The sequence below is a fragment of the Gossypium raimondii genome, chromosome 6, assembly GCF_025698545.1.
Source record: "Gossypium raimondii isolate GPD5lz chromosome 6, ASM2569854v1, whole genome shotgun sequence".
NCBI classification, from domain to species: Eukaryota; Viridiplantae; Streptophyta; class Magnoliopsida; order Malvales; family Malvaceae; genus Gossypium; species Gossypium raimondii.
In genome coordinates this window covers 18,375,890-18,389,868 of record NC_068570.1, presented here as the reverse complement: position 1 = coordinate 18,389,868, position 13,979 = coordinate 18,375,890, and the positions used below count along the sequence as shown (strand labels likewise).

At 33.4% G+C, this 13,979-nt stretch overlaps 1 protein-coding gene across 3 annotated transcripts; it reads left to right on the top strand.

Moving 5' to 3' along the window:
- The first annotated feature begins 3,645 nt into the window (after positions 1-3,645).
- On the top strand, positions 3,646-7,040 carry LOC105774500 (protein NDL1). Of its 3 annotated transcripts, none has more exons than XM_012597012.2 (11): positions 3,646-3,806; positions 4,440-4,539; positions 4,903-5,000; positions 5,120-5,208; positions 5,480-5,540; positions 5,651-5,737; positions 5,816-5,893; positions 5,983-6,039; positions 6,155-6,210; positions 6,317-6,452; positions 6,658-7,040. In XM_012597012.2, the coding sequence occupies exons 1-11, from the start codon at positions 3,747-3,749 to the stop codon at positions 6,673-6,675; spliced, it is 840 nt and encodes a 279-aa protein (XP_012452466.1). In that variant the 5' UTR covers positions 3,646-3,746; the 3' UTR covers positions 6,676-7,040. The 3 variants fall into 3 exon arrangements, with proteins under 3 accessions (XP_012452466.1, XP_012452461.1, XP_012452462.1); XM_012597007.2 differs by having other exon boundaries at positions 6,566-7,040; XM_012597008.2 differs by having other exon boundaries at positions 3,744-3,890; positions 6,566-7,040.
- Positions 7,041-13,979: the final 6,939 nt, after the last annotated feature.

The window sequence follows — 13,979 nt, the reverse complement described above, 5'->3', positions numbered from 1 at the left end:
AGGTTAGATTTCCCTTCGCATTATTATTTTGTCCTTCAAGTCTCACAATATTTCTTCTTGTAGCCTGCTGAATAAAGACTAGAAATGGACCAAGTAGGGTGGAAACTTAAACTAACATTTAAAGATGTCCAAAACCTCTTCCAATTTGTCACCATTGGTCAACTACTAGAGGACAATCACATTTTAAGAAAAGAAATAACAAAGTGGGAAACATGTGCTTTGAAGACTTTCATTAGCTTCTCCTGGCCATAAATGTTCTTCCTTGATGATGTACCAAAAAAATACTTTTCTTTTGTCTAAAAAGGAACTAATAACCATTAAAACAAGTTAAAATATTGTTCGATACAAAGCACAATCATGCTTGTCATTTGATAATACATAAATTAAACAACTAGGTGGGGTTTTAAACAACCAAAATAACTTAACGCCTGAAGGGACTTCAGTAGTAAAAGTGTCAACTTGAAAGTTGCTTCTGAGTCGTGCTAGCGCATCAAGACATTTATTTCCTTCTCGAAAGATATGCTTAAGTGACTTAAAAGCCATACCGTGGAGGAGCATCTTGCACTTAGCAATCAAAGATGATAAATAAATATTACAGACTATCAGAAGTCATAAAATGCATAATAGTAGTGACATCCACTTCAACCTCTAGATGGGTAATACTCAAATCCCTAACCAAGCATAAACCATCTCTCAAAGCTCATAGTTCAGCCTCAACACTAGTGACTTTTGGAATATGTCGATAAGCTTCGAGTACTAAGTCACTAGCATGATTCTTTATAATGGCTCTCATACATTTTGTCCCAAAGTCTCCTAATGAAGATCCATTAGTATTAAGTTTAAACCGGTATGTCGAAGGTGGAATGCACAAGAGTCAAACTTCTCTTTATAATCTAAGGCAAATCTAAAGGGATAGGTAGTGGCTTTAACTAGGAGTGAGAAAAACTCGATTTGATTCAAAAAAATAAAAAAAAATGAATTTTGAGTTAATCGAATTGTGTTATTCAAATTATTCGAGTCAACTCGAATAAGTAATTTGAGTTTTGAGTTCAAATCGAGTTGAATTTTACAATTCGAATAATTCGAATAACAAATTGGTGTAAATACTCTTTTGGTCCCTGTCAAGTTTAAAAATGAGCAAATTGGTCTCTCTCAACAAAAATTAAAAAAAATTCAAAATAAATCTTAAAATACAAAATATTTATAAAAATTCTAAAATTTATATTTTATAAAAATTCTAAAATATATAAAGAAAGTTAAAAAATAAAAAAAATTCTAGAATAATAATTTTGGGGACCTAAATAAGTTAATTAATGATTTTGCTTTGAAAAAGTTTTCAAATATATATGGTTTCAAATTTATGTGCTTTAACATGAAATTAGTTATATCATAACAAGATTTTAATTTGACATGTTTAATTTTTTAATTTAACTCGAACAATTTCACTCAATTCGATTCGACTCGACTCGAATTTAATTTCATTCGACTCGATTCGAAAAATATTTCAAATCGAGTTAATATGATAAAATAAGACTCGTCAACTTGATTAACTCAAAAAATTTTCACTTGATTCAACTCGATTTGATCGAACGCTCACCCCTAGCTTTAACCCTTAAAAAATGATAAAATTACTTTGAAATCATTCTAAAAAAAATAACAATTATAAGTTAATAAAATATTAAAATTACACTTTTACCCCTTAAAATAATGTTTTTGACTTCACTCTTGTTTATATTGCCAACAATTAACAATTTTACCGTTTAAATTATGAAAATATTTTTTTGTATCGTTTATTTCTATTTTATTATTTATGTTTGGGGTTTGTGACTATTGCTCCTAGTAATATCGCTCCAACACTTGTTGCTTGTTTGTATCATGAAGGTGCATTTGACATTATTATTATTATTATTTTATGTTTTTAAACCATACTTACAATGGAAACAAAATAAATAAATTAAAAAAATATTTGCTTCTAACAAATTTGACAAAGGAAATTAGATGAAACTTGAAATTGAGCCCAATTGTTTTAGTTTTCTTATATTATTATTATAATAATGACAATGTGGTGATAAAATGGTTTTAGTAATGTTCCATTTATTCTTTTTTTCTATTTGTGGAAACTATATAAAATAAAAAGAACACGTTTTATTTATTATTATCTTATGAATTAGATGTACTTGTGGATGGGATTGAGTGGAATTGAAATTTGATTTTAAATATATCTTTGAAAATAAAAAATTTACTTAAATTTATTCTAAAATATTTAAATATTATTTTTAAATTTTTATTAGTCTGAAATAGTCAAGCAGGTTAACTGAGCACTCCCATTTAAAAATATAAATTTAAATCTGGCGGATCCATAAACAACTCTAGTAAGAAGAGGGACTGACGGTGAGTTTATTTATTGTAAATTGAATAACAAATACCAACTTTGAGTGAAAAACGACGTCGCAATAACCACTTGCATGCGAATACGATAGGTCTTTTTTATCTTTGATGTCTCAACCGTTGAATCACACCCGACATTTCATCTCTCCTTTTTTTTCTTTTTTGTATTTCATCATTTTTCTCCAAAGTTGATTTCTTATTCCCAAAATAATAAACTCATATCTCTATTATAAATCTAATAATGGCATGAAATTTAGGATTTAATATCTCTAATTTAATTTCATATTTTTATAATGTCAATATCATTAAAATAATGTTATGAATTTTATTATTATTTGAACACATAATTAGAATCACATTATATATATATATATATATATCATATTATATTATAAGGTCATCTAGTAAATACTTGTGTATTTGGTAATTTTTAAGTTTTATAAACTTTTGCTACTATTCTTGAGCTCGAACGGGTAAGAAAACTCGAGACGTTTACAACTTTTAAAACCCATTAAGTATTTTAACAAATAAATATAATATATTTAAATTATTATAATAATTAATCTGTGCATTGCACGAATAAAAGTAAATAATAATTTTACATATCAATTAATTATGTTAAATTAAATTAAAGGGAATTTCGCGTTTTATATATTCATAGAAAAAATTAAAAGAAAAGAAAAATAATGATCTTAGTATTAAGACTTGACTTAGGAAGATTCAACAATTTTATCTCATATAATTGACAATAATTAATTTTGACTTCATTTGACTTATATCGGTGCATTGGCCTTAACAATTATGATATTGTAATTTCATCGCTTCAAAATTATAAAGGTATTAAATTAATATAATAATAAAATAAATTATTTTTAAAATTTATAATTTAAATTTATTTTTTTATTCTGAATTTTCCCCAGTGATGCCTCAGACCTTGCCAAAATAATATGTGTAAAAATTAAATATTAATGAGAAATGGATAAACTCAAAAGTAGTTTTAAAATTTATATAAAAATACAGATAATATGGAATCAAAGGTTAGTTCTAATAAATTATATTGAAAATAAAACAGTCTAATAAATTTACTAAAAATATATAATTAGCTAATGAGTGAATAGGAAAAAGGAAATTAGAAGGGTAGTAATGTAAATTTGAATAAACTGTCGGCCTCTTAACTGGGGTTAAATAGACCTGACATCCAGGTCAAAGGTTCGCTTCTGTGTTGACAAATAAACCATTTTTAAAATAGATTTTAATTTTGAATTTAATATATAGAAGAAATTTGAAAAGGGAGAGAAAGATTTGGTGGTATATAAGGCATGGAAGCCAATTCTAACGAAGAGAGAAAGTGAGGGAAAATGGCAGATTCTAGTGATTCAATTTCCATTGATATGGAAACGATCTCTCTTGGTGCCAAGGTAACCCGCATTTCTATTTATCTTCTTGTTTGGTTACAGGGAAAACGTGGGAATGGAAGAGTAAAATAAATGGAAAACGATCAAGTATGTGCTTTTCATGATAAAGTTTAATGCACCATTATACTTTTCCTTTTAACTAAGCTGCATTTTTTTCCATTAGTTTATTCCTATATATTTCAGCTATAAAGCAATTCATTCCTTTTTGCTTCTGATAAATTACATTAGTAAACTAAATCCAATGATGTTCTGAAACTTATAAATGCCTTTTTTTTTTTTTTTAATAATAAGTTGCCTCATGTGCTAGTAATTCCGTTAGTTATATATCCATGTTTTTGTCAAATTAGGAATTTGGATGATGCTGAATATGCTTAAAAGAAGAAAATATTTTAGGTCTCTTAAAAAGGTTCTGCTGCACATGCTTACTTTATCTAGTTAGAATATACTTAACTTGAGCTATGCTTCCAACAATTTCATTTTTTTTTAAGTAAAAGAAACCCAAGTCAATTAGGCTCTTTAACTAGCTAGATCATATATAAAATATCTTTGATGGTAGCAATTTATTTTGATTCCTTTGATTGCTTTCCAGAAAGGTTTGCTGAATGAATAACTATGTATTGTAAAATCAATCTGCAGGAGTACCTTGTTAAAACTCGCTGCGGAATGGTTTCCGTTGCAGTATTTGGAGACCAGGATAAGCCGGCTCTTGTTACCTATCCTGATTTAGCTCTAAATCGTAAGTAATGCAGAAAAGCTTGCTGTAATGTTTTATTTCCTTATACTTGACTCCATTTGACAAAATATGTGTTTCAGAGCCCATGGAATTGATTTTTGTTAACAGATTTGGCTAACAATGGTCACCCCCAGTTTGTTTTTAATTTTTAATCTTAGAATAATGATTTTTCTCCTAATTTGTGTTTTCATAATGCATGAGACTTTGAGGCTGTAATGCTTTCAATTGAGCCAGAGTTTTACATGTTAGTTTAATGTTTATGAAGTTTGTAACGTTATTTGCAAGATTTCCGCAATGGCCAAGACCCTTTCATCCATGATTCTTTCGGTTTCTAATGGTAACTTATAATTATATAACATTCTGCAGATATCTCCTGTTTTCAAGGCTTGTTCTTTTCTCCAGAAGTTAATTCCTTTCTCCTCCACAATTTTTGCATATATCATATAAGTCCTCCAGGGCATGAGGTCCGTTCTGTGCATGTTTTAGTCTCATATATATTTGTATCTCAATCATCCTTTTTATTTTTGGTCGAGTCCTATAGTCACATCTTTCTTATACGGAATTTTTTCAAGAACTATTGCAGGTAGGAGCTGCCCCAATCGGTTCTGATGACCTTATGCCTTCTGTTGATGACTTGGCAGATCAGGTTCTTGAGGTTCTCAACTTTTTTGGGTAATCAGTTGATTAAAAATTTACTTTACTGTAATCTCTACTGCTCTAGACATTCTTTGGCACATTTTATTTGTCATGATGGCCGGTAATTGTAGTAGGTTGTCTGAAAATGATATAAATTGATACACCTGCTAGCATTATACAATTTCTTAAGTTATTGTTTTCTTTAATATGTTTTATCATTAGTTATTTATATATAAAATAATATAGGCAAGCAAGCTTATATTCCTTATCCTTCAACTCTTTCATTCTTTTTCGGTTTTAACTGTAGGCTTGGCGCTGTAATGTGTATGGGGGTTACAGCTGGAGCATACGTTCTTACTCTATTTGCTGTCAGTCGACTACCTTGGCATAGTATACAATTTCATTTTTAATCCAAATAAATATAAAAAACCTAAGTTTGTATTCTCGGAACTAATTCTTGTGCATTTTGTCTTAATAGATGAAATACAGGCAGCGTGTCCTCGGGTTAATACTTGTTTCTCCACTATGCAGAGCGCCCTCATGGACAGAATGGTTGTTAAATAAGGTCTTTTTCTGCGCCTTTTTACTTTTCTCTTAAGGGTCCAATGACTATGTGCTTTGATGAATTGTCGTATTATTTCAGGTGATGTCAAACTTACTTTATTTCTATGGCATGTGTGGAGTGGTGAAGGAGTTATTGCTTAAGCGGTACTTCAGCCAGGTATTTTTCTGATTCAAAAATCTATGCCATTTATTGCTGTGTCTAGAGTTGGACCAGTTTAGTTACGATGTTCTGAGTCATAATGGCAGGAAGTTCGAGGTAGTGTTGAAGAATCCGAATCAGATATAGTTCAAGCATGCAGAAGAGTTAGTTCTTCAGCTCCTTGCATTTGCCCCTTATGTACTCGAGTGACTTATAATGAAGCATGATTATGTAGTCTCACGGCGCTTTTCTTACTTGAATCATGTTCTTTCCCTGCAGTTGCTAGATGAAAGGCAGAGTATAAATGTTCAGCAATTCCTCGAAGCAATGAATGGGTAAGCATGTCTCCATGATTGATACGTCGACCAGGTTTTATTTTGAATGTTCTCTTTAAACAGATTTCACATAGTTGGCTTAAAAGTCATATTCTACATCTTTCAGGAGACGTGACCTTAGCGAAGGATTAAGGAAACTGCATTGCCGATCACTAATATTTGTCGGGGAGAATTCTCCTTTCCATTCCGAGGCTCTCCACATGACATCAAAATTAGATAGAAGATATAGTGCCTTAGTGGAGGTATGCAATCAAAACAGTCTGTTGTTTAACTCGGTATCATGTCTTCTTACATTGAGCTTTCAAAAACCATATGTTTATCGAAGTAACTACCTCGAAATGCGAGAAACCTACAGGTTCAGGCATGTGGATCAATAGTAACTGAGGAGCAGCCTCATGCAATGTTGATACCACTGGAGTACTTTCTTATGGGATTTGGCTTATACAGGTCGACTCTAAGTGTTAGCCGGAGAAGCCCATTGAGTCCAACTTGCATCTCCCCGGAGCTTCTTTCACCGGAAAGCATGGGCTTGAAGTTGAAACCGATTAAAACCCGGATTTCTTAGGAAGTCCAAGAGAAGATGACAGAGAAAGGGCAAGATCACCTTCTTCTTCTTTTTTTGTTTATAATAATATAATATATTATGTAAGGGTGTTTATGAGCATTACTAGGGATGTAGATAGAGAAGGGAAGTAGAGAGAGAAGATAAAAAGGAGATTATTGTCAATTCTTTTATTAGTTGAGTTGAAGTCATTATCAATATCTGTAAATCATGGGAATAATTATTTTATAAGAGAAAACGCTAATAATGTTATGCTTTACTTTTTCCATTTCTTGCGTCTGCTTTTATATTTGTTTCCATTTATAGGGTGAAGTAAAACCTTTCACCATTGACTAAAGGTGCTGATGTGCAATCTGGCTATAGTGTGAACTTATATATTGGGCTGAGTTTGCTCTTTGCTGTACCGCGAACACGATTATGGGCTTTGTCTCTTTCTATGTTGGAAGTTTTTGGGTTGGTCACTGACTTTGCTTCCATGGCTGGGTGGGATTATCCATTTTATCTTTACTTTCCACCGCCTACTTCAATGAGTGTTTGATTCTAGTGTGAACACACAATTCTCTTATGGTCTCTAAAATGTCAACAAGTCTCCAAAACAAAAGATAAAAAGAAAAGAAAAGAAAAGAAAAGACCAAGATTAGGTGATTAAATGTAACCTCCCAAACTCGGTTTAGATATTATGGTCGAATCGTGTAGGTCACATTAGACACCTAAACTATGAATCTACCCTATAGTTGGTTGAAAACCTCAATGACGTTCTTTTTAAAATAAAATCGTGGGTACCTTTGTTATTTTGATAAAACATTCATTTAATAAATTCAACTTTTATTAAGTCAAGTTAGTAATATTGGTGTGGCTTTAAGAAAAACACATTGCTCGTCATTGTTTTTGAAAAACCCTATTAAATTTAGTTGCAGCGGAAAACCGATTAAAAATTCAATTATTTACTAAGCCAAGTAACATGTTCAGTCAAATTTCAGAATATACTTATAAATCAATTTAAAGTATGTAAATTATGCATGCATGAAAAACCCCAAAACAGAAATAAACCCAAATCATAGTTTAAATAGCTTTACAATCCAAAAACCAAATGAATTTAGGGAACTTTAAATAAGATATAAACTAAGTCTGAAGTTCGTCGTACGTCTGCATGCCATGTCTGACCCTAGTCTCGATCATTACTTGAGAAGGTTACTAATTATGGGGTGAGCTAACTAGCTTAGTGTGAGTATAATCAATAAGTACATTTAACATACGATTAAGATCAATCACACAAGAATCCATGTAACATAATCATAGAAACAATATCACATTAGAATGAATCATGAACGTAACATAATGCGAAAATAATTTCCTACACCAACCATCCGCTACACACCACGAGTTCCACATAGCTCGTCTACCAAACTCCAAACAGTGCGAGCAAAACTCGTTGTGGTTAAACCACCATATAAACATAGTGCAAATATTCTACCATTTAACATAAAATGCGATAAAATCGCTAGTCTCCACAATACTCTCAGTGCAGTGCACTGACTACATATAAATGCAGACTTAATATGCTGCCATTACTCCACTGAACTCCTCCATCAACCACAATATCCCACCCCATGCACATGCGATACGTCATACAATATTTCAATCAAATGCACATTTCATACATTTTTTTTCAGTAACATAGTTTACATGCCATCATTATAACGTTCACATATCAAGCATTCAATTTCATCAGTAACATAGTGACCTTCTTTTTGGGGACATGCACTTGAGATAGCTGCTTTCACACTAAATCGTGTTCCATCTAAATCGGTTCAAAAGACGCCATATGAAATGTAGGCTGGGAAACGTCCCAGTATGTCTTTTATGAAAATTTGGGGTTAAGCTTATGTTAAACGTCAGACGTCTACTAAGCTTGAACCCAAATCTGAAAAATGTGTTTTTGTGGGGTACCCAAAAGAAACCAAAGGATATTATTTCTTTAATCCCACTGAGAACAAAATACTTGTTGCTCGGACTGGTGTCTTCCTAGAGAGAGAATTTGTTTCTAGAAAAGGAAATGGGAAAAAGATTGAACTTGATGAACTTCGAGAATCACAAAATACCACTGAACCAGAGATAGAACAGCAGCAAGTTCCACAAGGGATTGAGGAACAAGTAATTTCTGTAGAAACACAACCACCACGTAGATCTTTAAGAGAACGCCAAGCACCTGAGAGATATGGATTTCTCATTACAACGCATGGTGACGTTCTACTTATAGATCAAGATGAGCCTAGGACTTATCAAGAAGCGGTGACGAGCCCAGACTCTGAGAAATGGCTTGAAGCCATGAGATCTGAGATGGATTCCATGTATGAAAACCAAGTATGGACTTTGGTTGACCCACTCGAAGGGGTTAAACCCATAGAGTGAAAGTGGGTTTTCAAAAAGAAGACCGACATGGATGGTAATGTAAAAACATACAAAGGAGGATTAGTCACTAAAGGTTTTCGCCAAGTTAATGGTGTTGACTATGATGAAACCTTTTCTCCTGTAGCTATGTTTAAATCCATCAGGATCTTGCTCGCTATAGCTGCATTTCATGACTATGAAATTTGGCAGATGGACGTCAAAACAGCTTTCCTTAACGGGAAACTTGAAGAGGATGTGTACATGACACATCCTGAAGGTTTTGTCAATCCAAAAAATGCTAGAAAGGTATTTAAGCTACAAAGATCCATTTATGGATTAAAGCAAGCTTCTCGAAGTTGGAATCTTCGTTTTAATGATGCAATCAAAGAGTTTGGTTTTATCAAAAATGAAGATGAGCTATGTGTTTACAAGAAAGTTAGTGGGAGCACTATAACATTCTTGGTACTGTATGTGGATAACATACTTATCATAGGAAATGACATACCTACCTTGCAGTCTATTAAGACTTGGTTAGGAAGTTGTTTTTCTATGAAGGACCTGGGCGAAGCCACTTACATCTTAGGAGTAAAGATCTATAGAGATAGATCAAGACGACTACTAGGTCTAAGCCAAAGTACATACATAGATAAAGTACTGAAAATGTTCAGTATGGAAGAATCTAAAAGAGGATTCCTACCTATGAGACATGGTATTTCACTCTCGAAGGAAATGTGTCCTTCAACTCCACAAGAGAGAGAACGCATGAGTAAAATTCCATATGCTTCCGCTATTGGATCTATCATGTATGCCATGTTATATACCCGTCCAGATGTCTCAAATGCCTTAAGTATGACGAGCAGATACCAAGTAGATCCAGGTGAAGGTCACTGGACCACAGTCAAGAATATCCTTAAGTACTTGAGAAGAACTAAGGATACTTTCCTAATATATGGAGGTGATGAAGAGTTAAGTGTAAAAGTTTACACTGATGCCAGCTTCCAAACCGATAAGGATGATTCTCGATCACAATCAGTTTTGTGTTTTGCCTTAATGGTGGTGTTGTGAGCTGGAAGAGTTCAAAGCAAAGTACAGTAGCCGATTCTACAACAGAGGCCGAGTATATAGCAGCCAGTGAGGCAGCAAAAGAAGAGGTTTGGATCAAAAAGTTCATTACTGAACTAGGGGTTGTGCCTAGCATATCAGATGCTATAGAACTCCGATGTGATAACAATGGAGCCATTGCACAAGCTAAAGAACCTAGATTTCACCAGCGATCCAAATATATACTTAGGCGCTACCATCTTATTCGAGAGATTATCGATTGAGGGGATGTAGAGATATGCAGAGTACCTATAGATGATAACATTGCTGATCCCCTGACCAAGCCTCTGACACAGCAGAAGCGTGAGCGTCACACTAAGTCGCTTGGTATTAGATATATAAGTGATTAGTCTTAGTGCTAGTGGGAGATTGTTAGAGTATGCCCAAAGATTAATCATGAGATGGTTGTAATAACATACTTGATTTATCATGTTTATTAATATAAGGCGTTACCATTATTATTTCAGTTTCTTTTCTGTGTGTATAAATAAACTGTTTTATAATAATGTCCTAAGAATAATATGATTATTCTTAAAAGTTCCTTAGTCAAGTATTATTGTTGGATAGGACAACGATAATACATTAAGACTAACATGTAGTTGGTTGATGATAAAGAGTTGTCATTGATATGAAATGTCAGAATCGATGCATGAATATGTGTGTTAGAGAACAACATATTGGACTGACCCGTTATGAGTATGTTTCTTGGATTATTATGTAATTGTCACAACATTACTCATAGTGATTAATATGTATATGATCCTCAGACTTGAGATCATCATAATCCCAACATCGTGAGTTGTATATTTTGATACAGTCAAACGTACACCGTAACTGGTTGTTCTATAAAGGCTGATGTTGAATATACCACGATCTATGTAGAGGGATATGGTTGATCGAGATAGGATAAGCCCTTCCTACAAATGGGAGTAATATCTTAGGCCACTTGATTGAGTGAGACTAGAAATGCATGGCCATGCTTAAATAAGTTGATATGAGATGTCATACTTATTTGTATATCGTAGTCTACTTAAGATATCAAGGAACATGGAATGGACTATGCAAGTGTGACTATTCCATGACTTGTGTCCAATCCAGAGATAAAGGACTTAAGGATTATTGCATAAAAGGTTAATCATAAAAAGGTTATATCGAATCATGATTTCTTGTGACTTAGGTAGCAATGATGCATTGCTAGATGCCACTCATTGTTTGTAACATTGGAATCGTTCTAGTATTACTGCTAACGTTACAGGAACCTACAGGGTCACACCCTATAGTTGAAATGAACGGAATAAAACATAGTTGGTATTGTGTTTGGTTGTCGCTTGAATTAAATTAATTATAGAATTAATTTAATTGGGTAATCAAATATCGAACACATCATGTACAAGGTTGTTGTACGCATTATGAGAACATGAATTTGGTTAGTATATAAGCTCAAATAAATATATGGTTTACCGAAATTATATTATAATTAATGTAATTATAATTTTTGGTTTAAAATATTATTATATTTATTTTAATTTCTAGAAACCCTAAAAAAAAGATATATAAGAATCCCGTTTTTTCTTTGCTTGGGTCTAGCAGCCGTCAAAGAAAATTCTTTTCAAAAACTGTTTTGGGGATTTCTTCCATTCATAATCAACTGGGTGGATTACGTAGAGGCCGGACTCACGATAGATTGCGGTTTGGTTCGATAGCAGATCAGACTACTCGTTGTTGAGGCGTTGCTGTCTACTCAGAATAAACATTCGGTAATTTCGTAACCTTTATCACCCCGATTCATTCCTCACACATAAATCCGTGGTTAGGATCACCGAATTTTTATTTTTTTTCCGCTGCGCCGTAGGGGTGCCGGCGATCCAACACTAACTACCCTGAAAATCAATCACACAACTCCTCAACATATCATCTAAAATTTGGATAACCCTTTTTGATTGACCATCGGATTATGGATGAAAACCCTTAATGAAATCTAACTGAATACCTAAAGCCTCATGCGGTTTTTTTCAGAATCGAGACGTAAATTGAGGATCCCGATCTAAAATAATTAATATTAGCACTCCATGCAGTTTTACTATCTAAAAAATGTAGAGCTTAGCTAGCTTCTGAAGAGAATAATCAGTGCGGATGGGAATAAAATGGGCGGACTTCGTCAATCTATCCATTATTACCCAAATTGAATATTTTTAGTAGGTTTTAAAGGCAACCCATTAACAAATTCCATTGTCACTCTCTCCTATTTCCATTGCAGAATTCGAATTGGTTGTAGTAACCCTGATGGAAACTTATGCTTAGCCTTAACTTGCTAGCAAGTCAAACATTTCAACACCAACTTCGTTACTTCTTGTTTAAGACCTGACCACCAATACATTTCTCTTAAATTACGATACATTTTAGTAATACCAAGATGTATAGCATAAAGGTTGCTACGTGCTTCTTGAAGTATAGATTGTCTCAAACTCTGATATTTGGGTACACAGTATCTACCTCTGAAGCAAAAAACTCCCTTAAAATTAATCCCAAAATCTTTAGTCAACCCATCTTTAACTTTGTTTAAATCAAAGTGCTAAAGATTCATCTAAACCTTACTTATCTTTAATCTCCTATACCCAAACAGGCTTTACTTGCAACTTAGTTAAGATACACCCATCATCAAACAGACTCAAACGAGACCTAAAAAACTTCGAATCTCTAAGAAATTCTTTGGTTGCTTCCAATCTAAGATGGCTTCTACCTTTTTGGGATCTACGCAGATACCTTCAATTGATACCACGTAACCCAGAAAAATAATTTCCTTCAACCAGAATTCACACTTACTAAGTTTAGCAAAAAAACTACTTTTTATGAAGTATCTGTAAGACCACCCTCAAATGTTCATCATGCTCAGATTCTGTATTGGAATACACTAGAATGTCGTTGATGAACACAATGTCGAATTGATCAAGGAAAGGCTGAAAGACATAGTTCATAAGATCCATGTGTTGTTGGCGCATTAGTCAACCTAAAAGGTATGGCAAGGAACTCGTAATGTCCATAACGAGTTCTAAAAGAAGTCTTGGAAATATCATATTCTTTTACCTTAAGTTGGTAATACTGGGATTTTAGGTCAATTTTAAAGAAGAAAATTGTACCTCTGAATTGATCGAATAGGTCGTTAGTTATTGGTAAAGGATACTTATTCTTTATAGTTAGCTTGTTCAGCTGCCTGCAATTAATGCATAACCGAAGTGTACCATTCTTTTTCTTTACAAACAAAATTGGTGCGTCCCATGATGAAACACTAGGTCTAATGAAAACCCTATCCAATAGTTCTTGAAACTGTACCTTTAACTACTTAAGCACTTTAACTGCCATGCGGTAGGGAGTAATGGACATCGGTGCCGTTCCTGGAAACAATTCAATACCGAATTCCACTTCCTAGTCTAGAGGCAACCTTGATAGTTCCTTGAGAAAAACATCAAGAAATTTTTTTGTTATGCAAATGCTACCAATAGAAGGATCAACGATGCTTGCATCTTAGGCATAAGCTAGAAACGCTTCACACCCTTTCCATACCATGTTCTTTACTACCATAGCAGAGATCACATTGGATAAATAATTTCGACATTCTCCAACCATAACAATTTCCTTTCTAGACTCAGTCACCAAAGTTACCCTATTCAATGCACAATCCAAACGGACTTGGTGCTCAACCAACCACTCCATCCCC